Source organism: Akebia trifoliata, chromosome 8 (assembly GCF_017979445.1).
Source record: "Akebia trifoliata isolate Shusen 1 chromosome 8, ASM1797944v1, whole genome shotgun sequence".
NCBI classification, from domain to species: Eukaryota; Viridiplantae; Streptophyta; class Magnoliopsida; order Ranunculales; family Lardizabalaceae; genus Akebia; species Akebia trifoliata.
The window spans coordinates 32,817,791-32,844,794 of NC_141382.1; the positions used below are offsets into that span (position 1 = coordinate 32,817,791).

At 37.2% G+C, this 27,004-nt stretch overlaps 1 protein-coding gene across 3 annotated transcripts; it reads right to left on the reverse strand.

The window, feature by feature from the left end:
• Nucleotides 1–4,749: 4,749 nt before the first annotated feature.
• Nucleotides 4,750–25,845, reverse strand: LOC147396545 (uncharacterized). 3 transcript variants are annotated; one of them, XM_086451338.1, is made up of 12 exons: nucleotides 25,703–25,845; nucleotides 25,283–25,393; nucleotides 18,642–18,800; nucleotides 18,239–18,463; nucleotides 17,881–17,958; nucleotides 16,741–17,078; nucleotides 16,493–16,603; nucleotides 15,659–16,146; nucleotides 13,342–13,510; nucleotides 7,259–7,498; nucleotides 6,114–6,248; nucleotides 4,750–5,251 (listed from the first exon to the last, which is right to left on the reverse strand). In XM_086451338.1, exons 1-12 carry the CDS (start codon nucleotides 25,746–25,748, stop codon nucleotides 5,129–5,131), a joined length of 2,223 nt encoding a protein of 740 aa, XP_086307464.1. In that variant the 5' UTR covers nucleotides 25,749–25,845; the 3' UTR covers nucleotides 4,750–5,128. The 3 variants fall into 3 exon arrangements, with proteins under 3 accessions (XP_086307464.1, XP_086307465.1, XP_086307466.1); XM_086451339.1 differs by lacking the exon at nucleotides 18,239–18,463; XM_086451340.1 differs by lacking the exons at nucleotides 17,881–17,958; nucleotides 18,239–18,463.
• Nucleotides 25,846–27,004: the final 1,159 nt, after the last annotated feature.

Here is a 27,004-nt window from a genome sequence, read left to right on the forward strand (position 1 = left end):
TCTAATCGTATTGAATGCATGCGGCTATAGGTGGCTTCACGGTTACCCATTCTTCAAACCTCAATGCATACCGAAGTACACATGTCTTAAGTTGGTGATTGGGTTGGATGTGTTCGTCCCCGTACCCGAAATAAGCGATCTCGAGTCGTGAAACTATTAAGCATCCGGGTTTAAACTTTTATAAGTAGAGGAGGTTTGTGTAATGGGCTATGCAAGCGTAAGTGCACAAGTGCATTTTAAAAACAAGTATCAACCCCCTTTTACAAGCATTCAACCCACAAAATATTAAAGAACATATTACCACCATTCCCCAAGAATAAGAAGATAAAATATCAAACAAAACACAAACAACAACGATGTTAGAAACATATATTGAAATTTGTTCTTTTTTTTTTGTAAAAATGGCCAAATGGTCATGGTTTGAACCCGCAAATTCCCCAGTGGAGTCGCCAAGTTGTAGACATGAGAAATGTTCACCTTTGAACCTCAATGCTACGTTGTTTGGAGTCGCCACCATTCTTTTTTGTAAATGGGTGTGAATGGGCACCCGAATCGATTCTTTTGAAAACCATTTTTTATGGCATTGTAGTGACTCTCAATCATGGAAAAGGTATGGTCTACCTAAGATCTAAGTAAGGGGATTCGGTTAGAGAATGGGGAAGGTGTTAAGCACCCCATTCTCTCCACCTAAGGTGGTTACCTTTAGATTTGGTCATTTTTGAAAAGGATTAAAATAACAAGTAGAATGCATGAGATGCATGAAGTGGGTGGGTGCATATAGTGTGTATGTACCTCATTGGAAGAGGTTTTGATGTTAGTGTTGACATAAGAGATATCTTATGGAAAAAGACATTCTATGGAGTCAACACACTTTTGCATGAGTTGAAATGTTGGTTTATGATTTTAGAGAAGTTCCATGAAAGGAGTTCTCTTAGATCTATAACCTTAATGCATGCATGTTTAGCTAGAAGCTTAGTATTTTAACCCCATCAAGAGAGTTACACATTTCTTCATCATAGCCAACATGTGTGATGTGTGTGCATAGTGTACATTATGGTGCATGATATGAGAATGGGTTTAAAAGGGCTTCAACCTCCATCCTTTCGACCAAACCGCCTCAAGCATTCCATGCCCAAGGTTGAGGTTCAATCTACTCGGGATGAAGGAGGGTTCTCCATTACATCCTAAGGGTTTCTATAAAAGAAAAGAGAGGATTAGAAGAAGAAGATGCAAGATGAAAGAAAATAACTAAATAACTACTATCCCACCTTGTCCCCTTGGAGGTCTTGAATGAACTTGAGCTTGAAAAGTGAACTTGAGAGTTAAAAGATGTAGTTGAGGGTGAGTTGAGAGAGTTGAAGGTTGAGAGATGAGAGATGAGTAGAGAATTGGGTAGAGTTTTAGGTTGAGAGATGGGGGCTTGAGAGCATGAGTTGTTCTTAGAAAATGAGGGTATTTATAGAGTTTTTGGAGAACTTTTGGGGATAAAGTGGTCCAACCCTAAAAATAAAGAAAATGGACATGAGATTTAGGTTGTTTCTTTTTGGATTTTCTATTTGTATGAGGGTAAAGATGACATTTGTGAAGAAACCCAAAAAGCATGCTTTGATCCTTGGTTTTTTGGTAAATAGAGGTGAGAGAATAAAAGTACTTTTGGGAGGATGAATGGGGAGTGACATGTGTAAAGGTGGAGTGGTAGGTAAAAAGTAGATCTTGGTTTATTTGTAAATAACTCATAAAGCAAGGGTGGAAGTGTAGTTTTGAAATGGACCAATAGGAAAACAAAAGCACATTTGGGAGGGTAAATAGGAGAATGACATGTGTAAAGGTGAAGTGGTAGGTGAAGAGTAGATCTTGGTTCATTTGTAAATAACAAATAAAGCAATGATGGAAGTATATTTTTCGAATGGACCAATGGGAGAACTCCATGTATGTACTTGAAGATTCCCACCTTTTGAGGGCATAATGGGAAGTTCTCTCACCTTTATGGATTATTACCAAAGACCAAATAACCTTTTTGGTTTGACTAAACTTTTTGAAAAGGGCATTCTTGAGTTTTCACAAAAGAAAGGTTGACTCTCCAATTAGATGATGCATTGGGTGTTGGAGGCTTATGAGGTATCAACATGTGTCATCTTGTGAAGGGGTGAGAGAATGGACTTGGTGTTGGGCTTGGGTATGGACTTGGTGTTGGGTTTGGATATGGACTTGGGTTTGGGCTTAGGATGGACTTGGTTTTGGGTTAGGGATGTGGACTTGGTTTTGGGTTAGGACATGGACTTGGATTTGGGTTTGGATATGGAATTGGATTTGGGTTTGGGTGATGGGCATAGGTTTAGATGGATTAGGGACAAGGTATGGGCATGCGATGATATGAGATGATGCATGTATGCATGAAAATGATGCAAAATAGCAATGTGGGTCCGTCGAAGAACTTGAGTTCTAAATCGAAATTAATTCGAGAAAATTTGGATTTTCCTATGGGTTCGTGCAAATTGGGGTGTCTACAGGGCTATATTCCGATTCAACACAGTGTTAGATTTCCACGACTACGGATGAATACTATTGAAAAGCCAACAGCCGCGAAGGATAGGAATCATGTGATGTGCCTTCATCTGGAACTACTGGAATAGGGGTGGTCAACCACCCAGTGAGCCATAACTAACAGATAGGTGGGCAAGCTCTATGCAGAAAACCTCGAGCCCTTCTTTGTCCATGCCTGTGCTTCTATCGTACTGCTTTTGGCCTTGCTTCCACCCGGGGACCTATATCTGGGCAAGGATCTGAAAAAGATGCTAGTGCTACCGTCGATATGGTCCTAATAAGGGTAAGAGTATGAACTGATCTTAGTAAATAAAATATTGTGTAAGAGACTCAATCTGACCTATGACCACCCTCTCTCTCCTATCTAATAGAGGAATTGAGTGGTTCATCTCCTTGTTATGACTGGGCCTTCCCCCTTCCTGTGAGTCTACCTCTTTATTTTCATCGTGGTACTGCTAGTCACTCTTTTCGGCACATCATAGACCTCACCGAATAGGAATCCCTTGATCCGAGAAGGAAGGCCTTAGGAACGAAGGGTCAATGTAATATGAGATGACAAAACTACAAGCAAAATTAAAGTGTCATGTTGGATAAGAAGACCTAAAACACCAATCAAGGGGTCGGTAAGAAAAGGTTAAGTCACATAAATGATCCACTTTGCCGCCGCTGACATGACCATCTCCAAAAGATATGCCTCAATCTCTGGCAGATCAACTATATATATATATTATATATATATATATATGGGGACGGTTCAACGGCCCTAAAGTTTTCCAAGTTTGGTGCCAAACATTTTTCAAAATATGGGTTAGAAGTTTTGGAATGAGCTGATTTTTTGTAAGGATGATCTCTATGATGAGGAGATCATCCTCACCAAAAATCAGCATATTCCAAAACTTCTAACCCCATCAAAAGTGATTTACAAAAATTGGACGGTCCACGATTCTTCAACTTGAAAACTAGGGTTAGAAGTTTCAAAATGAGCTGATTTTTTGTGAGGATGATCTCTTCATCGTAGAGATCATCCTCACAAAAATTCAGCCTATTCCAAAACTTCTAACCCCATCAAAAGTGATTTACAAAAAATGTTTGGCACAAAACTTGGCAAACTTTAGGGCTGCCAAACCGCTCCCTATATATCTATATATTAGGTCCCGTTCCCCACCCTAATCTTTACCCTACGCTTTACTAAACATGTCTTGTCCTACATAGGTTAGAAGTTTTGGAATAGGCTGATTTTTGGTGAGGATGATCTCTATGATGAGGAGATCATCCTCACCAAAAATCAACCCATTTCAAAACTTCTAACCCCATAAAAAATGGTTTACAAAAAATGGACGGTCCACCATTTTTCAACTTGTAAACATGGGGTTAGAAATTTCGGAATGGGCTGATTTTTGTCGAGGATGATTTTCTAATCGTAGAGATCATCCTCACCAAAAATCAGCCCATTCCAAAACTTCTAACCCATGTAGGACAAAACACGTTTAATAAAGCGTAGGTAAAGTGTAGGGTGTTGAACATTTCCCTATATATATGTTTTTTAATTAACTCAAAATATATGTAGCAAGAAATAAATTAAAAAATACATTAAAACTAAATTAAAATATATAAATAATATGAAAATATTTATGAATAGCCTTGGGTTGAGCCAGGTTGCCGAAGCACAACTCGAATTAACTTATCCAACCAGGTCTCAAGTGTTAATGGTAATTCCAAATTTTGGAATTCACTCATAAATGCTTCCCAATGCAAGTGCCCTATGGATTCTAAAAAAATAGAAATATGCTAAAAATAATGTTATTGTAACATTATTTATCTCAAAACTTACTAAAGTGTCTATTGTGTTATAAAAAGTGTATTTTGGATTATTATTTCTACGAAATTGACATACCAAACATACATAGATCATTTGGGATTATATATTCCAAGTTGTCATCCAAAGCATATCAATTGCATTGGCAAGTGTCAAATATGACATTTTCACTTTATTGTTTCAAAAAAATGGAATTGAAAGAGGCAAAATATAGCATTGCCAGATTCTCTCATGTTCTACCTAACTCAGCATAGGCTCGCCAGTCAATCGGGTTGAACCTGGAACAACCCACCCTAGTTAAATGACGCTCAATCAAGGCCGGCTCAAACCCACCCATTGACACATTAGTATGACAAATTCCACCGACCCGCATGCACTTTTACAGTTGGTTATCCCTGGAAAACCCAGTAAAAGTTGAATCAAGGCATAAGCACCATCTATACATTGTTACACTGGGAAACCAGCATTTTTAAGGCATAAGAAGCAACCCCAACCCCAATCCCAATCCCAATCCAGAAGCATCTCTACAGCAATTTGATTTTGCATAACAAAGTTACAAACAGATGCGGCTCGGCTCTTGGTTGAGGATTCGACTAGTGAAGGGCATGGGGTGGTAAGCATAAATGGACCATGAGAGGTTTTAGGCCCGACTCTTGATTTGTATGACTCACCGCATCCTCCTTCGGCTTGGACATTTACACCTTTCTCATCTTTAGTATATCTGATGAAAAAAAAAATTGGCTAAATCACATCTTCAGCAATTTTGGATTACTCAATTATTTGGGTTACAATCCCTACTGCAACGGTTCTCCCAGATGCTCGTAAGAACACCCTTCCAAGAACTCGGCAATGAGAGAATTCTTCCACACAAACAGCTCCATCCAGAATCACCTGCAATTAGACAAACATAAATATAAAAATGATGCTAACTGTCCCTACTGCACCTTCACATAGATATGCTGAAATAGAACCAGCACAATAAAATAGAAACCAGTTTTAGAGAAAACAGATTCCATTCTCCACTTTTCTTTTTCTTTTTCTCTTTATAAGTTTTTTGTGGGCGAGCAAGTTGTGTGATTTTACTTGGTAGTAGAGAGCTGCTATTAGCACTCCAACTTTTACTTATGACACCCCCAATTTCTTAAATTATTGTTATTATTTTTTTTTTCTTTTTATGACGGAGTTTCCAAACCTGTAGGCCTGACGTAAGGGCGAGGCAATTGGCCTCTTAGAGCACCGTATCTTGCCCAAATCCCTCGGGTACATGCAAAAGCCCACAAGCCACAAATACCAGGTAAGCCGGGATTAATCCCTGAACGAGGGAGCTTGAACTCAAGACCTCTCCCTTTTGGAGGGAGGCCCCGACCACTGCACCCAACACTCGTTGGTTAATTTCTTAAATTATTTCACCCTAATTATAGATTAAAACATACCATTCAAGCATTATAAAAGTTTGGTTCAGTGTTTTCAGAGGCACTTGAGACGTAAGCCTCGAGGCGCACCAAAAGGGTGTTGAGACATTGGGGTGAGGCGACCAAACATCTAAGGTGTGGTTGAGGTGTACACCTCAACTGAGGCGTCACTGTGGCGCACGTATTTTTAAGGAAAAAAGAGTTTCTATTGGCACCCCAACTTTTACTTATTCTCAGCCATTGACTTTCTATGTTTGTTTCTTTAATTGGGGTGTGATAAGTAAAAGTGTGGGTGCCAATAGCAGCTCTCTAGAAATATCAATGAATTATGTTGGTCTTACCTCTATCAATGCACTCTGCTTGGCTGTAAGACAACGGGGTGCTTTTTTCGAGACCTTGCCAGTTTTCTGATCAAGCAACGACAATATCCTTACCACTCTAGCTGCCTCTTTGGCATGGTGTATATGAAATTCCACCTGCATACTAGCATTATTTCATCCAGCCCAGAAATGGAAATATTTCTTGCAAATATTTTGACATGAGTGGACGTACAACTCTAACTACATATTTAGAACACATTGCCTAACTGGAAAAAAAACACCCACACACACCGCATTCACTACATGATTGCATAAACATGAACATGCTCAAGCCACATCTTATTTCTAAACTCTTATTTAAATCTGATTCTCAATCACAAAAATAAGATTACGAATGTCTAGTAAACTAACTTTAAAATAGTTCTTGGAAAATGTAGATCATTTTTTCTACATTTAGTGCAATTATACATGTGAATCAAATTTAAAGTAAGAAAATTAAAATAAAATAAAAAATTCAATACCAACAAAATGTTATAACAATATAACCTCTCAAAATGCACATAAGAAATCTTTAAAGATGTGCATAAATCCTTTCTAATGCATCATAAATCTGTAGATATATTGCATTTACACCAATAAAGCCTATTTCCACAAAAATTATATAAAAAAATTACATTCAGAAAGATCATCATTTCCTTGCAATGCTGAAAACACACTAATTCCCAGCTATTGTCGCATAAAAACAATTTTAAACACACTAATCCCTAGCTATTGTTGCATAAAAACAATTTGAAAGGTCATAGGTTCTATTTATAGTTACTTGAAGAATCAAAATTTGAAAAATAACAGGTGATTTGATTAACATCCTAAGCTAAAGTGTCAAATTTGTAACATTTAGTTGAAATTCATTGTTCACGGTCAAAATGAAGCATGATTTCATGAACGTATAAAAAACAAATGTAGAGATCCTTTTTGTAGTCTATGAAAATGGAAATATTCTATGAAATATTAGTATAACACATGGCCTTAGGTATAATTGGATAGAGGAATTTGCCATGTTGACGGAAATATTTGGGATAAGGCTTGGATGATGATGATGATTCCTCCAAATGATTGCAATTTTATTTTATTTTAATTTGTAAAAACAAATGAATGATGATAGATACCTGAGAGCCAATTAGGATGGGCATCGCGACATCCAACATGACAATCTTCAACTCTAGACGGGTAGCGACTGCAACAGGGAAATCTGGGTGACATAGCACTCCCCCAGACTTCACACGAGTTCCATCAATGCCTTGCAAACTGACAGCCACATTATCACCAGCTCTTGCAATAGTGCAAGCTTGAGAGTCACGTTCTAAGGATCGCACCGTTGCTAAATCTCCTGATGGCATTACCAAAACCTACAATAATCGCATATTTACAATGTTACTAGTAGGAAACTAACCAAGGTTTTAAAATTTCGATTGGTTCATATTTCAATTAACTTAAAAATAGAAATATTCTGTAAATGTCAAAATAATGTAGAAAAACAGATTTTATGTAATTACTGTAGAATTTATCAATAACATAGAAAATATGCTTCAAAATTCTATGAAAATAATGACGAAAGCTTAAGTCGAGTGGTTCCTCAAACCCATAGGGAACCATAACATAGAAATGCTCATTTTTTGTTCCATAAAAGTCATTCAGCATAACCATATTCATTGGTAGCTATAGTTGTTTGTAATGTTGAGATTTGGGTAAGAGGTATGATGGGAAATGGGAGCCCGCTCCATAAGCACACTCATAATAATTAACAGGCATTTGAAGTTATAAAAAATAAAAATAAAAAACTTATAAATATTGTTGGTACACATTTACACAATTATTTGAAACTTGAATTAGTCAAGAACAACACAATTGAATATTTCTAATCATTACACATAAGTATATGACATCAAAAGTAGCTTTCTTTTTTCTTTTCTTTTTTTCTTTTTTCTTTTGATAAGTAGAAGTTTTATTAGAAAAAGAGGTCAAGATGACCAACAACCAAGCAAAACAAAAGCCAAGCAAAGCCCCTACACCAAATTGATATCATACACCCGATCCCATCTACAAATGAAATCCTCAAAAATACCGCTCTAAAGTCCTTGAGAAGTTACACCAAAAGAACAATAACCCTATAATTGAGGGAATGATATCCAGCACCTAATGCTCCTTTCCCTCAAAGACCTGACCATTCTCTATAACCAAATACCCCAATGTTAATGCAAATAATGCTTTTATTTGAGTGCGTGGAGGATAAGGGTGAGGTGGATCTGACACCCAATTTCCATATTTGCACCCTTTCTCAAAGAGAGACCAAATACTAGAAACGGGTCGTGAAATTTTGTACACCGAGCAACAAAAAAAATCCCTTTCATCAAATATAATAATTATTCGGTTAAAGTCCTTACAATAATTTCTTCATTATAGACTATTCCAACTTGCAATTTACAACTCTAAATGGAACGATAGGGGTCTTCTATTCCAGTTCACTAACATTCGTCTCTTCTTCATCTACTGACATAGAATATCAATAAGCGAAGAAGCTTAGCAAGGAAAAATATATATTATATAAAAAATTCAAAAGAATGAGACTGTCAAACCAATCGCATAAAAACAAATCATGTATAAAGGTGCCCTTTGTGGTAGCGTTATTAATAACCTTTATCTGTATTTGCATCTTTTATCTTTCCTTATTACTACTTTTACACCCGAGCCAAACCTCTTACTGTCCTAGTTCAGAGAGATACATGACTAGGTCATCCCCGTCTTGGGAATTACCTCCCTAGTAGAGATTTATACCAGCCTATTACTTGTGAAATCCTGACTCAACCTCTCTTGAATCCATCCCCCAAAGGGTTCTTTCTCAGGGTATATTGTTAGCCATTGGGCCACTTATCTTGAGAGTCATCATTTCTACCTCCCAGAATGGTCCTCATCGAATATCTTACCTTTCCACTTTCTTAATCTTAATATCCTTAGGTTCATTTCGTTCCCGCACTTTTACTAGTGGTTATTCTTTTCTTTCTTATATTACAAATCGTTTCGGGTGATAACCTAAGTATCAAAATATCATCATAGATCATACTTTCAATGGTTAATCCATGCACTAAACACATGTATTTTCAAAGCAAGCAAGATATAATCACTCAATTACCATGCCACACATAACACATCAAATATAAGGTTATATTCAAGCAAATAGAGAGTAATAACCATTACTATCTCTTACTTTCCATTATCCCTATCCATGAGACCAATTAGCTTTAACAAATAAGATGTATCATCTTCCCATGGTGTGGTTATGCATGTAACATACCGCAAGAGGATGGCATCGACCATGCTAGGTGAACCACAAGAGAAAACCAATTACTCTATAGTGTGTCTCAACATGTAACGTAGCTCAAGAGTATGGCATCGACCGTGTGAGACTAACCACAAAAGGAAAAGCACGCTATTCTTCCATAGTCGTTGGTCCATCATGCATGCGATAGCAAACTTTAACCACATTTGTAACACTTTTTATATGGTTCACACGGCTTCAACAAATAAGGTGATGCAGGACGATGAAGGGAGATAAGGAAACAATGGGGGTTTTACGGAATTTGATTTATAAAATGGATTGAGTGGGGTTTATGGAGGTTCAAAACAGAAATTTAATAGAGAAAATGGGAAAGATGTTGAGAAAAAAAAAAGTAAATACCTACCTCGATAGAGAAAACAAATGTTACTTTGGCCTCACTCCAAAATGGCCTCACACCACACCATTAATGGGAATATCATAGCTCCAATCTCAATTTTATTCATCATTAAAGAAAATTACAACAAGAAGCAAGTATTTATAATGTTCTCTAAACTCTAAATCTAATCTCAACCATCCAACTAAAATAATGAGATCTAATGGTTGTAAATAAAACTTAAAACCTAAATAAAACAAAAGCAGAAATATCATATATATCCCAATCTCGTAACTTTATTTCCCATGAATTTTCAGCCTATGAAAACGTATTATAAAGTTACCAAATTGCACCTAACACCTATACTAACATCATAAGCTAATAAAACATCAAGATAAGCCCAAAAAATATATAATTAAAACCATAAAATAGAAAACTAAATAAAAACTAAAATCTACTCTTCAATATTTGATGTCCCCATCATTCTCTTTGGCTATGAAGATTTCGCCATTGGCAAAATAAAATTGTTGTAATTTTCCAGCAAATGAAGTCTTTGTAGTCTATGTGCAATATGATCCTAGCTAGTTTCTCAATCAATACAACCTCCACGCTCCAATATATATCATCAAACCAAGTAAAAATTCCTTGAACTCTTATTTTCTGGCAAGAACTAAAGTTCACACTCTAAAATGCTCCATGTATAATATAACTCATTGGTTTATCTCAAATATCATCTACTTCTTTTATGTATGACAACATCTGTGTAAGCGATAAATGATGTGGCGATTCAATGATTTTCTTTTCCAATTATTCAAATTTTTCAGATATTGATTCTTCTTCAAAATCCAATAATGATGCCTCACATTCATCAATCTCACTTTCGCTTAAATCAGGCTCGTAGATTTTTTCATTACTCGCCTTGAGTTTAGGTGCATGGACTTTTATCACATTTGTTTCATTATCCCTATTTGAGCACTCTGATTTAAAGTGTCCAAAATGATTGCACTTGGCGCACAAGTTTGGTTGTTTAAACTCATACCATGGATCACTTGATTGCTTGTGCTCTTCGCTTTCAATATGGTGACGAACAATGAAAAAATATGCCCAAGAGTTGCATGTTCAACGTAGTTTTGATAATATATTTTTCAGCTCCTCTGATAACATATTTCTCGATAGAAAAAACAAATGATACCTTGGACTCAATTCAAAATGGTCTCAAATCATACCATTAATGGGAATATCATAGCTCCCATCTCAATTTTTTTTTTTTTTTTTGTTGCTTTTTGTGGGTATCTCACCCTTGGGGTGAGACTAATCCCTCGATCACACGCACCACCCCTTCAAGGAGTCTCTCCTCACCTTGTCTTGTAAAGACAACTGACCAACCTCCTCCTTCCTACTTAGCTGCTCTATTTCAAACAACAGTTTTTTCTTTTTGACCCCTACTCTCCCAAACACTAGCTTATTCTCCTCCAAGAGAAAATTACCTATAAGCCCAAAATTCTAAAAATTTACTTAAAGGCTTGCCAAAAATGCGATTTTAATGATCATGACCTAAGATAACTACAATACCATCTCATCCAACGAGATCAACAATGAAATATCCACTAAAAGTTAAACAAATAATTACATAATTTTGGTTATGGCTGACAATGATTCAATTTTTACCCGGAATCCAATCCAAAAAAGTCGGATTTGGATACAAGATTTGAGCTTTTGGATCATAATATTAAAAACTAACAAAATCTCAGGTCAATTTCGGAGTAGTCTCAAACCAATCCAATTTCTTTATACATAAGTGGTGTAACCTGTAGCCCATTACCCACTCATTCGATCTCTTAATTTTTTTTCCTCTACAACTCATCTTCCTCAATAGAACCATCTCAAACCCTAGGCTCCCAAACACCCATATTCAACCTTGCAAGGCCATGGCTCATGACGACAATGAGTGCTTGATAGGCGACAGGGAGGGCTCAAGCAACAGAGATGGTTGGACATTGAGGGCTTCACATCTCTCTCTATCTCTATCTCCAAGTACGCCTCTCTCTCTCTATCTTTCTTCAATTGTAGAGTGTAGATCTGTATCTCCATAGACGATCTCTTAACTCTTTTTTCGCCTAAACTCCATCTTCCTCAACGAGGGTTTTATCCCCAAAACCCATCTCTTTGTTTGTTTTTTTCTCTCAAACCCTAACTGTAGGTGGTATTTTCACAAAAAAAAAACTATTGGATCGCATTAGGATTGATGAAATTTTAACGAGATCGGATTGGATATGGATTGTAGGGTGAAAATTTCGGATCGGTAGCAAAGTGGTACTGATCCGGTACCGAACCAATCCTTTGACAGCCCTAATTCCGTTCTTACTGAAATATTAAATAAGATATTATTATTATTATTATTATTATTAATGAAGAGGTTCAAAGTTGGATAGTAACTATGTGGATTTGAACTTCAAATTTGGAGATATGTGGTGGTTACCCAATTTTTCTATTTATATATCCATTACTATTATTTAAAATTTTCCATGCATGGAGGCCTACGTCTTAATGCCATGAGGAGCTAAAAAAGCCAAGCGCCTCATCTCACTCGGCATCTAAAAACAATGCTCCTGACACCTACCAATTTATTTTTCAAATCTCTATCTACTACTATATGTACATTTTTTTTCCAAATTTTCACTGTGTACCAGAGTTTGTAGGTAAGGGTCATGGAGGTGGCAATAGAGATCACTGGAAGTCCGACCTTGTGTCCCACATCCCATGTTGTGTAAGAGGCCTAAGCATTAGTACACCAAAGCAATCAGCTTGTGGACCACTACAGGTGGGAAATTACATATTTTATCAAGTTAGATACAATCTCAATCATTAAACCAATAACTAAATCGTGACTAGCTTTAGAGTTAATCATAGGAAAAATCCATAAATAATTAAGATGTACCAAGTCATATAAGTTTTGGGACAAGTTCAATCCAAATATTGATATTTTGGGACAAGGCTTTGATGATGATGTCCTGTCACTTGTATGGGATGCAGAACACAAGCATTGAGCCTGTCACAGATACAAATTCCATGCACATTTTGGTGACACGAAACAGATCCATGAGCATTCAGGGAATTTTATATGTATAAATCACCATATTCCCCTGCACATTTTGATGATTCATTGGATTTTTTTTTCTAGAAAACAGAAAGTCGATTACTTACAGAAAACAACCATAACCAAGATGATTCAAGAAAGGCTCAAGATACCCCAGGTTTGGTTTAAGAACATATGCTGGAAAAAACTAAAAACTTTATCCAGAAATCAAGCTAACAGAAGACATTGCTTTAGTTAGAACTGAATGGAGGAACGGGATAAGCTTCAATGATGATCCAAGAATAAAGTAAAACAATATTTTTAAAACCACATTCTAATGTCTTAATAAACTTTCGCTCAGAAAATTATCAAATAGCACCCTTGTAAATGGTGCCTCTTTGTCAACTATCAAGGTGGCCATACTATCATTTACTCAAAGACAATCACGAGGTCAATCGAGGTGTACCTTTAAACCACATCGAAGAGCTCCAGTCTCCAATTTACCGCTGGCAGCCACTTGTCCAAAGGAATGTGACTTGATGACATCACAAATGGGCATAAGTAATGGCTTCGAGATATCCCTTATCGGAGGTTGCAATGAATCTATGGCATCCAATAGATATGGACCTTGATACCTGCAATTCATCATTCTTAGTCAAAATTTCATAGTAGTTTAGACAAAAACTGTTTTTCCAAACAGAAAATAATAGTGATGAGTTGTTATGTCTGACAATTAACGAAGGACAAATATTCTTCCTTTCAAAAATAATCTGCAGTTGAACAAGTCATCTCGATATGTCACAAAGACGCATCAACTAGAGCATCAAGCGATCATCACTGAGCAAAGTGAAACAAAGCGTGGCAAGGATGAATGAGCATCAAGTAAGAGTTTGACTATTTTTATTATGAGCTGACCCAAATTTTTTGGTATAAGGCTTTGTCTTGGTTTTGTCTCTGTATTTCTTGGTTTGTCTCGTTATGTACCGGTCAAGAAAGTGACAAGGTCTTGAGACGTCTAAAAGTATGGTCCCATCTATCCCTTCTTTCCCGATGTTACCAACGTAATTTTCCCACAAAAGAAGTTATTGCACTTTGAAAATACCCATCTAGAAAACATACAAAATCTAGAAGTATATGCACAAAGAACATGATGCAAGGCTGTGAAAAATAAACTAATATGAGAAAATTGAGATCAAATAACAATTACAAAGAGCAAATGAAATTATAAACTAAGGTTAGTCTACGACTACTTAGGAAGTCTTCAAGGCAATTAAAAGACACCTCAAGACAAAATCATTATCCCACAATACTAAACATTAGACTTCGAAAGATGTTCCCAATGGAAGGCTGTACTTCCACTAGCTTAGGTTTTCAAATCAACAAAATCAGATTTCTTTCGATCCATTTAAGGATTTTGAGAAAACAGCTAGGCTCGAGTGGTTATCTCCCTCATGAGTCAGGCTGGAAATCAAATGTCATGGGATTTTGGATTCAGGAGAAGCTCTAATGATTGGTTTATTGATTTACTCTAGTCCGGATTTAATTCTCTTTATCTCATAAAAAATACTCTTTATCTCAGGTTAAGCTTTCATGAATCATTCTGGCTTAATTGATTGCATTTCTCATATTCAAATCAACCCTTTTGAGGAAGACAGTCGAGACTGAGGTGTCGCTAAGGGCAGAAAATTCTCAGTTAAATCTCCTTACAAATCATTGATTCCAACTTACACAATTCATTTACCCGATCTAGCCATTTGGTGTCCAAAAGTTCCCTCCAAGACCTTCATGTGGTGAGTTGTTTGAGATAAAATCTCAACATTGGATGACAATATGAAAAGGGGTGTTCCTTTGGCCAATTTTTGTTTCATGTGCAAATCGAGCAGTGGGTCAGTCCATTATCTTCTCACTCATTATCCTTTTGCTTCAGAAGTTTGGAATCACTTTCTATCCCTTTTCACGAAGTTATCTTGTCCATCTTGGGGCTCATTTATTATTGTGTGATGTATGAGGGTCTTGTAGTCTTTTGCTTTGTTTTGCTTCCTCATTCGGTGGTCGCCTTGCCATTTTTCTCCTTCTTTTTAATAAAATGTATACCTGTCAAAAGAAAAGACATAGCTCTAGGCATAATTGAATAGATGAATAAGATTTGTTAAGTAGACCCCTGATCTTTGGGATAAGGCTTCAACCATGACGATGGAGTGCATATAAACTGCTATAAATATTGTATTCTGTTAGGCAAAAGCAATTTTATTGTTTAATAATCCATGAGGAATCCCCTTGTAAGATGAATGTTTTTTTTTTTTTTTTTGACTGATTAGATGAATGTTGAAATAAAGATTGGAATGAACATAGCAGCTTATGTGGGGAACTAGTTTTTGACAAGACCCACTGCAACATACACAACAGCTCTTTTAACAATCAATATTATCAATGATTCACTTCCTAAGACAAATATCAAAATTATACAGAAATGAATGCCTAAGCCTCAAGAGGAACAACCTCTCAACATGGTCCATAGCTACAACAAAGGCAGGCAAATCTTCCACGATAAAAAAACTTGAGTTCGACATGTTCTTGACCAAGACCATCAGTTTGAATCTAGATCCATATATAAGTAGCTACCACTCAAACACAAATAATTCAACCAAAACCAACAGCTAAAAGGAAAACATGCATAAATTTGCAGATTTAGCAACAACAACAAAATGTATAATGAGAATACTGGATAGACATACTTATAAATTTAAAATATTATTGGAATCAACACTCAAGAGAAAACTCACCAAGAAGACAAACGAACATCGGACGCAGCTGTCACCAAATTCTGATTTTCCATGGCACTAAAGGGGATCCATGACAAAAGAGAATCCTTGAAACCACAAGATCGGAGAAATGTTCCAAGTTGCAATTTTATTGAATCAAACCTTTCTTTTGAATAGTCCACAACATCCATTTTGTTAACAGCCACGATAACTTGATCAACACCAAAACTTCTAATAAGTAGTGCATGCTCTCTTGTTTGTCCTCCGTTACTGTCCATACCTGCTTCAAAAGAGCCGATCGAGGCATCTATAACAAGAATTGCGGCATCTGCTTGTGTAGCACCAGATATCATGTTTGGGACAAAATCTTTATGGCCTGGTGAGTCAAGGACAACAACATGATATTTCTTTGAGAAGAAGTAAGCAACAGCTACTGTCATGGTTATACCCCTCTCCCTTTCTTCAGCACTCTCATCTAGTGCCCACGCATATGCAAACGATCCCTTTCCCTGTGTTGGGCAATTAACAGCACAAACATCCCCCAAATGACAACTAGACAACTTCGAAGATATAAGGGTTTTGTTAACATGTGCTTAAGCTGCATTTAACACACCTTGGAAATAAGCATCTGAGGATATTTTTGGTAAAAAAAATATTTTGAGGGCATTTTTTGTAGGAAATTCAATTTCCAGGTTGCATTGAATGAAGCTTAATGTGTGGCCTTAGGACACAAGTTAACAAAACCCCAAAAATAAATAGCTCAAACAAAAGGCGTATATGCAGGGATTAGTCCCACTTCCAAAGGGGTTGGGGACAGCCTGTCACATATTTAAAAAAAAAAAAACGATTTAATACCATTAATTTAGCCTCCTTTGCAAATTTGTGCATTTCTTTCTGGGAAATCCGACCCAAAAGATTTAATAGCCTCCCAGACAGTGTTGATTTTCCAGAATCAACATGGCCCACCTATTACAAGGTTTTAAAAGGTTTAGAAAAGTAAATTTATGAACAAAATACTTGAAGAGAAAATTTGATAAGAAGATAATAGCAAATAAATGTGACAAAAAAAATGGTGGTCATACTCAACCTGATAATTAACTTACAATAGCAAGATTTAGTTGAGTCAATGTCCCTTCTTGGTCAGCAAGCATCCATGCTTCTGGCTTGTATTTGGAATTTAATGTGGCTTTTCTAGTATTTATAGAATTCTTCAAGCTTCCAGAGTCAACATCCACATTTACTTTGTTGAAACTACCTGTTAGATCTGACTTGTCTGCATTGACTGAGGAACAATTGCCCTCGTCTTCACTTGGTCGTCCAACTTTTAGCAGTGAAACAGATGAATTATCTAACTTCTTTGTGCTAGGTTGAATTTTAATCTTTCCCTTCTTCACAGGGATGCTTGAGGAAGCTTTAGAAGATGCCAATTGTTCAACATTGTCTACAGATAAAAAGTAAGGTTGAAAACTGAAAAAGGTAAATAATTACAGATTTATCATTTGTTAGAAATGAGCCTTTGGAAACTATTACCATGGCAAGAAAAAACAATCTAATCAAAGAAGTTACTAAACAAATATGAATTTCCAAAATATTGAATAGAATGCAACTGAGTACTAACATATGATATTTTCCTATCCAATATATGATTTCCTTTTTCCCTTTTTTTCTGGGTGCACAGAACCACAGCACTACTAATATTCAGTACAGAAAAATAGGACATCAAATTAAGGGGTAAATGGATGGTGACACTAATTGCATATTATTTATATCTATAGAACTTCTCTTACAGTCTTGAATCGATCTTCATTGAGTTTTTTTAGACATTTTGATTCAATTCTGTTATTGAAGAAACATGAAAGGATCTAGCTATTAGATCATCTGGGACTTCACCATTTGCTCCTTAAAGCTTCAAGTTTCTCCTTTGGACACAAAAATGGTAAATTTCACAACCAGTTGTCTCTCATTCAATTCATTCCAGAAATAGAATACATCTTTGCATAACTCTTGCCCACGCTTTCCATAAGCACCATGTCCAGTATTTCAAAAACTTGCATAACATAGTAGGATTATGCAAAATAGAAAGCAAATTGGACAAGATCCATAAGTAAACAAAGTTCGCTTCATATTCTTTGTTCATGGAAAGTAGTCAAAAGGTACATCAGAAAATGAACCTACTAGAAGGCCATGGTTTAACATGCATTAATTGGAACAGGAGCAATCCTTAGTGTTGTCAGGACAGGTACCTTTCAAAATGTTCTTGTTATAATGTTTGCCAGAAGAAACCAAATCATCTGGAGAGAGGCTATCAAACTTGAAACGGTCTGTTACATCAAAGTGTTCGTTTTAGAACCTCTATGAGGCAAACAAGATAGACATAGCAAAATGACTTCACAATGGCTTCTTCCATAGCAGAAAAATTATTTTGTAGATATGTATCAGTGGCGTAAAACTGGTATATGATTTGAGATTGCAAAAGAAATAATCCTTATTGAAGAAAAATTATTTTGTAGAATGTATCGGTGGCATAAAACTGGTAAATAATTTGCAATGACAAAACATAAAAGAAATAACCCTCTCTCCCATGATATACCATATGCAGACCTATATTACTATTGTACTTGCAATGAGAAAACATAAAAGCTTTGCAGAAATCAGAATAATCTCCTAGGATATTCCCAATCTTGTGGAAGTTATTGGCGCCTTTGCTTGCAAAATCATCATTTTTCTGATGAAAGATAACATCCATTTTGGGAGCCTGGCGAGGAAATGATGCAAAAAGAGACTTGGCCAATAGGGATGCTCCGAAACCTTGGGACCTGTCATCAACTGCACGAAAGAGCTCCATTCCATAAAGGAACAAAGAACATGATGCAATGGAAATAATACTACACAAAGGCCAACTTACAATACTTGTCGGCCCGACCAGTATCAGATATAATATAACTACTAGATAACAAATCGGAAGAAAGAAAAAAAAAATTCTCAACACCTTAAAGTTGTATACCTGTTTCTGTATTGCCATTGCTGCAAATGTTGGTCACAGGATCCCGAAAAACACCACAGATATCACAAGTAGATGCACTTTTAATATTATCAAATGTGCAAATAGAACATCGCCAAAGCCCAGGCTCGGTAATTGCCTGGTCTATCTTATATTTTTCTCCTGTAGTAGAAAGGGAAATGGAAATAAACAAATATCATGTCTGAACTGCTAATAATCAATGAAGTGGGGGGAAAAACAAGAGAAAGATATTTGCTTACAAATGAAAAGGAGAACAATAATTCTTGAAAATACCACACCTCTACTTGTGCAACATACAATTGTTGTTCGATACAATTTCCATTTATCAATGTATTTCTTTTTTGATGGAATTGAACCCGTGACCTTATTGTTGTGGCTCTAATTGTTCACACGATCTACATAAATTTTTATAGTCAATGATCAAATAATTTAGATTATATGTCTCCCCTTAGCTTACGACATGAAATATGTGTTATTTCATGGGAATAATGACTTGGAATATAATATATATATGAGAGAGAGAGAGAGAGTGGCGTTCAGAGGCCCTAAAGAGAGCCAAACAATTTTTTTCAATATATGGGTTAGAAGTTTCGGAATGGGCTGATTTTTTATGAGGATGATCTCTATGATGAGGAGATCGTCCTCACCAAAAATCAGCCCATTCCGAAACTTCTAACCCCATCAAAAGTGGTTTACAAAAATCGGACAGTCCAAGTTTCTTTAACTTCTAACCCCTATTTTGAAAAATGTTTGGCTCTCTTTAGGGCCTCTGAAGTCCAAACACTTCCCATATATGTATACAACTGCTGAAGACTTACACGTACATAAATCAACAAACAAAAAATTGAAATCATTAATCAGAAAAGGTAACAATTAAAAAAGAGAGGAAATTGATTATTTGATTAATTAGCCCTAATTAGGCTTTAAAGGTTACATAATCTAAAATAGATGAAAAGACCAAAAAGGACACTACTACGTATTTTAACACTCCCCCTCAAGTTGGTGCGTGGATATCAACGACGCCCAACTTGGACAAGATACCTTCAAAGGTGATTTTACTAACACCTTTAGTCAGCACATCAGCAAGTTGTTGAGATGTAGGAACAAAGGGAGTACAAATTTGTCCAGAAATAATCTTTTCTCTAATGAAATGACGATCAATTTCGATATGCTTAGTTCTGTCATGCTGAACCGGATTTGCCACTATATTAATAGCTGATTTATTATCACAATATAGTAAAAAAGGGCTGGTACAGGAAGACACAGGTCATCTAATAAAATCTTGAGCCACAACAACTCACACACTCCAAGTGCCATAGCCCTGTATTCTGACTCAGCACTCGACCGAAAAACACATCCTACTTCTTACTGCGCCAAGTTACCAAGTTACCATCTACTTTGGTACAGTACTCAGAAGTAGAGCGTCTATCAGTCATTGAACCAGTATAATCTACATCTGTCCATGCCTCAACACGAAAATGACTATGATTACTGAATAAAATACCTCGACCAGGACATCCCTTAAGATATCTAAGGATACGATAGACTGCAGTAAGATGAGATGTCCGAGGCGAGTGCATAAACTGACTTACAACGCTAACAGCATACGCAATGTTGGGCGAGTCATAGACAAATAGATCAATTTTCCCACAAGTCGCTGATACTGCCCAATATCCGACACACACTCCCCCTCAGAATCAGCCAACCTGTGATTCTGCTCAATAGGAGTATCAGCGGGACGAGAACCAAACTGCCCTGAGGCACTGAGTAAATCAAGGACATATTTTTGCTGAGAAATAAATATATCAAGGTCCTTAATCTCAAATTGACGTTCTAAGTAAGTTTTTACCTCAGAAATGCCATGATCATCATCTCCAGTAATAACAATATCATCAACATAAACAATCACAGCGACAGTTTTACCCTGGGAGTGACGTAAGAAAAGGGTGTGATCAACAGAACTCTGATGGAAACCAAATTGATGCATTACCTTAATAAAGCGTTCAGACCATGCGCGAGGAGACTGCTTCAAGCCATAAAGAGAACGGCGAAGACGACAGACATGTGTAGGAGAAGCAGAGGTAAGAAACCCAGGAGGTTGGACCATATAAACCTCTTCCTGAAGATCACCATTGAGAAACACATTCTTGACATCTAACTGGTAGAGAGGCCAGCCTCGTATAGCGGCAATAAAAAGAAGAACGCGAATGGTGGTCATTTTGGCAACCGAAACAAAGGTCTCTTGATAATCAATCCCATAAATTTGAGCATAACCTTTGGCCACCAAACGGGCCTTATACCGAGCAATAGTACCATCCGGATTATGCTTAAGGGTGAAAACCCAGCGACATCCTACAGCTTTCCTTCCAGGTAGGAGAGTAACAAGTTCCCAAGTCTAAGTCTTTTCAAGAGCATTCAACTCATCAATCATAGCGGTTCGCCACTCAGGATGGGAAATAGCATCTGCAACAGTTGTAGGAAGAGAAACAGTGAAAACAGAGGCAAGAAAACTCCAATAGGAGGATGAGAGTGCAGAATCAGATATAAAATTAGAAATAGGATAAGTACAAATACGTTTACCCTTACGAGTGGCAATAGGCCGATCATCACCGGAAAGATAAGGAAGCGGATTTGAAGGCAAGGAGACGAGCTGGTCTGACATAGAAGTGATGGTAGTATCACGTGGACGCCGAGAGTAAACCTGCAGAGGAGGGGGTGACAAACGGACAAGAGGTGAAGATGGAGGAACTGGTAAAGGAAGAGGAAAGGAACCAGGGAGGGGATCATCCAGGGAGTCTAGGGGAAACCACTCAAAGTGAGTGCTAACGAACCCATTATAATATGGGGTATGCTCGAAGAAGGAAATATCTCGAGAAATGAAACGCCGTCGAGAAGGAGGATGGTAACACCGGTAGCCTTTCTGGGTAGAGGAATAACCCAAAAAAATACATTTTATAGCTTTGGGTCAAGTTTAGTACGAGATTGATCAAGAATTTGAACAAAACATACGCACCCAAACACACACGGAAAAAGGGGAAACAGGGGACGATCTTGACGGAGCTGAGAAAGGGGCGTGGCAAACTGAAGAACCCGAGAGGAGGTTCAATTAATAAGATAAACAGCAGTAAGAAATGCATCGACCCAATAAGACTGTGGCACGTTCATACCCATAGAGATGGCACAAGCTAACTCTAGAATATGACGATTTTTTCTCTCTGAACGACCATTCTGTTGAGGGGTCTTAACATTGGACATTTGATGCTCAATGCCAGAATCTAAACAAAGTTATAAAACCTCACTATAGGTGTACTCAGTACCATGATCAGAACGAAAGGTCTTGATGGTACGACCAAACTGGATATGAACCATAGCAAGAAACTGTTTAAAAATCTCAAAAACCTCACTCTTGTGTTTCATAAGATAGACCCAAGTGGTACGACTATGGTAATCAATGAATAAGACAAAATAACGAAAACCAAGAGTGGATGGGACTGGGGAAGGACTCCACACATCAGAATGAACTAAGTCAAATATAGCAGGTGCAGTAGTATTCATACTAACAGGATAAGAAGAACGCACATGTTTAGCTAATTGACAAATTTCACAAGAAAAATCAAGTAAATTGTTATTATTATAAAATAAAGTAGGGAACATGTGTTTCAAATATCCAAAAGAAATGTGGCCTAAGCGTAAGTGCCAACGCATTAAAAGAACCTTATTAGATTGACTACTACTACTAATCTGGGAAGCAGAATAGGTGCTAGGTAACTCGGGTACGTCCAACAGATACAGTCCATTCACTTCACGTCCAGTGCCAATCGTCCTACTCGACCCCAGATCCTAAAAGACACAATGAGAGGGATAAAAAATTACACTGCAATTCAAATTTTTTGTAATGCTACTAATAGATATAAGATTAGTAGTGAGTTGAGGAACATGCAATGTATTAGTCAAGGATAAAGATGTAACAGGAACATGACCTTGACCAGCTATAGAAGACAAAGAACCATCAGCAAGGCGAACCTTGCAATGACCAGAACAAATATTATAAGTATTAAATAGAGAGGACGTACCAGTCATGTTATCGGAGGCACCAGAATCAATGATCCATGGTGAGGAAATGGTGGAAACACTGTGTGCGAATGCAAAATTACTTGAGTGAGCAAATGTAGAGACCGACTGAGATGAGGTCTCCATCTGATTGAAAATTTTCCTGAACTTGTCAAGCTCAGTCTGGGAAAGAGATACCAAGTCTGATGAGGATGTACTAGCTGAGGGAGGTGTTGAATCAGTAGTCAATTGAGAAACTGCATGAGCTGAAGGTCGTTGAGACTGTTGACGTTGCTGATTCGGACGACCATGAAGTGCATAACATCGAGCCTTCACATGACCCAACTTACCACAATGATCACACTTATGTCGCTGACGGGTAGGCATAGACCCACTAGAGGATTGCGGTGAAGATAGACGAGTAAGCATAGCAGAGTGATCTCCCGCAGAATGAGGTAAGACAGCAGCACGACGACTCTCATCAGCCAAGACATACGAATATGCGGTCTGTAGGGATGGAAAGGGGTCCATACCCAATAAATGAACTCTCGCATACTCAAACACATCCCGGAGACCAGCTAGAAACTGAAAAACCCGATTCTTATCCAGAATCGACGAATATAATGTCTCATCAAGAGGGTCCTTCCAGGCATAGGACGAGGAATAGAAGGTCAGCTCTTCCCACTGAGCACGTAGCTGTGATATATAGGTAGTAACTGAAAAATCTCCTTGTAAAAGACGAGAAATCTCACGTTCCAAGTTGAAAATTCTGATGTTGTTCTGACGTTGCGAGCAAATGCTCTTTGCAGAATCCCATATCTGTTTTGCTGTCGAGGAAAACATAAAACCAGCCGCAATGTGTGGTTGCATAGAAGTGACTAGCCAAGAACGGACCATAGAATCATTAGCAAACCAATGTGAGTAAGAACTATCTGTCTGTGCAGGTTGTTTGTCCGCTCCTGTAAGGTAGACAATCTTCCCTTTTCCACCAATGAGCATTTCAACTGACCGTGCCCAAAGGAAATAATTCGGACCATCTAATTTTACTGTAGTAATTTGTATACCGGGAAAGTCGGTCAGATGAGAAGGAAGACCACTCGATCCATTACTATTACCAGTGATCGAGGAAGAAGATGTCTCAGAGGCCATCAAATAATCCGAGTACTCTGGTTGGATGAGAGTTCAAGTAAGATGATGGCGCGACTCCCTAGAATAAAGTGATCGCAGCACCCTAAAGGTGACAATACACGGTCGAAAAAGAAGTGAAAGCTGATTAAACACTACTGTAGGTTATCCGAACAGTCATTCTCGCAAGTGTAGAAACTAAAGGAGTAATATTGCTGTTAGAACAGCCCCAAAACAACACCGTGTTGTAATCACAGACCTTCGTAGGTCTTTAAAACAACTGTTGTTACCCTTATAAAACTCTTACTGTGATCGAAAACATAAATAACAGCCACCTGCTCTGGTCTCAAGGCTCATAACAGAGGTTATAGTTTCATACCCAACAAAACACACACACACTGGTAAAAAACAGCAGCTTGCTATGATCGCAGGGTTTAACACACACTTACCAGCGTCGTACAAGAGTCGCCTGCTCAAAGGGTATCACCGACTGTGATCACAAGACCTGCACGAAGCTTTCTTGGGTGTCGCAAGACTCACAGACATCTATTGTGGGTGTCGTAAGATCTGAACGAAGCTATCTTGGGTGTCGCAAGACTCACAGACATCTACTGTGAGTGTCGTAAGGCCTAAACGAAGTTGTTATGTGTGTCGCAAGACTCATATACAGCTACTGCTGTGAGTACAGCATCACTGCTGTGAAGAAATCTAAATCGCAGGCTCTAAACAGTCTTAACTCCCTATCGCATGATGCGATTAGGGTGTGTATACACAGAGGACCCCCGTAGGGGTGATAAGAATTGAAAAACGAGAGAGAGAGTGCTGATTTTAGGGAAGAGTTGGTTGCCGGAGTTTGTCGCAGAAGAGGAAGAAGTGGAAGATCGATGGAAGCTCTGATACCAAATTAAAAAAGAGAGGAAATTGATTATTTGATTAATTAGCCCTAATTAGGCTTTAAAGGTTACATAATCTAAAATAAATGAAAAGACCAAAAAGGACACTACTACTTATTTTAACAGTAACTAATGTTGATGGACACATATTTTGAATGGGGGACCAAAAAACTAGAGCTACAAATAAAGATCCTTTTTTGTCAAGTAAAACATATACAAGACAAGGAAGACATGGACCGTCTCTAGGACAAGAAACCGGCAACATCATAGGTATTTCTTGAAGTATGGATGAAGATGATGGAACATCTTCTAGTTAATTCTCTCATCTTGGATCCCTCCAAGAAGTCAAAAATTGAATTGAAAGCTCTTTTTTGACCTTCAATTAATCATCTTCTAAGAGATTGGAAGATAATCATGAGCAAGTACATTGAGGATCCACAAAGCATTAAAACAAGCAGAAAATATTGGAAAAATCCACAAAACAACACTAATAAATAATAACCATAATCCATTAAACTTAACAGAACAAATTAAATCATCAATAGTAATACTGACCATCTCCTCGTTGTACATCTGAATCATCATCATAGTCATAATAATCATCCCAACCGTCGTACTCTGCATCGTAATCAACTCCATAATTCACTTTCCGAGGCATGTTCGTTCCTAGACAAAAAGAAGAGTAGAAAATACAAACAACAAATGTTGGTTAATGAATTGTTGGAAAACAATTCAACATCTGCAAAGTTTTAAAAGCATGTTCACAATGATTTACATATCCAATTTTTCAGATCGAATAATCCTTATTATATATACACAACAATAACATAATTGCAATCCATCAATATTCAATATTCAATATACATAGAAAAGTAGAAAACAAAACCCTAACCAAAATGCTCGCTCTTCACTCAAAAGTTGCATATAGAATCTAAGAAATAATTGAAGGTACAACAGAGACATCGAATGACATACCTCCGAAAATGTTAGATGAATAATAAGCAGACGGATGGACGGTCATTCATTGTCCTCCCCTTCATTCACTTTTAAGAAGAGGCTGAAGTTTCCACAGAGACAGACAGACGGAGAAGAAAGAAAAGACAAGATGCCTATTTCACTTTTATTTTAGGGTAATTTAGTAATACCCCCTTAAAAATTGAAGATATTAGAAATATCTGCAACATACAGGACAAGATAAGGCCACTACCCCTTGACCAAGGTCAAGCATTGCTGACTGACTGTGTCAAATTTTATTTTCAGCCTAAGGCCGAGTAGGAATAGGACTGGCAATGGGTCCAATAATATCACTTTACCTGACTTGTCTTATCAGATACATTTGGGTATGGGTACAAATTTTTTATCTGATTAAGAATTTAAGTAAATTTATGCGCAATTATTTTCATTCAAACATTTTTAGGATTGGATATGAATATATATCATATCCAACTGAATATTTATTTATTCGAGTTTAGTACCATAAATTCACAATAAAATATATGTATAACCTACAATTAAGGTTTTTCTATTATCTTCACAATGAGGTATATATATATCGAACTTGGATATCTGCTTGAACTTTGGGTAAAGGTCAATATAGATATCCTTTAAAAAAAGTGGATGAATAATCGGATAGAGATATCCTTAGAGTAAGTGACTAAAAAATTGGATATGGATAACCGGATATAGAGTTGGATTAAGGAGATGGAAATAACTTCATTCGACTCACACCCAGCCCATTGATAGCCCTAAGTAGGAATGGTTGGACACCAAAATTTGAGTGGCCATAAATGCCCCCACCTTAATGTTTATACTTTGAGTGTGATTTTCTGGCGCCTCCCCCTCTAAAAAACGCTCCCTAATGCGGCATTTGCTAGAACCATAGATTTCCTCGAGATACACAACTGTACATCTCCATAAATATGTGTAGTTGTGTATCTCGAAGAAAAAGATTTATGGTTCTAGCCCATGCCACGTTGTGGGGCATATGTCAAAAGGGAGTGTCAAAAAATCATTATTCTTATATTTTTCTTTACTATTATATTATATAAAGACAACATTCTGTAGACAAAATCGTAGATAATGTTCTAGATAAAGTTTTGTCTTATATAGCTAAAAAGTTTTAGAATGGACTGATTTTTGTGAGGATGATCTCTACGGTGAGCAGATCATCCTTACAAAAAATTAGCCTTCTAAAACTTCTAACCTCATGAAAGGTGGTTGCAAACTAATGGTAAAATATACGGTCCATGATTCTTCAACTTATAAATTGGGGTTAGA

Coding starts and splice junctions, on each gene's coding strand:
- LOC147396545 (XM_086451338.1), bottom strand. CDS start 25,748: ATGACCGTCCATCCGTCTGCTTATTATTCATCTAACATTTTCGGAG. Junction 18,464..18,641: donor CAATGGCAATACAGAAACAG/GTATACAACTTT, acceptor TCTTTCGTGCAG/TTGATGACAGGTCCCAAGGT. Junction 17,079..17,880: donor TAACAAGAACATTTTGAAAG/GTACCTGTCCTG, acceptor TTTTATCTGTAG/ACAATGTTGAACAATTGGCA.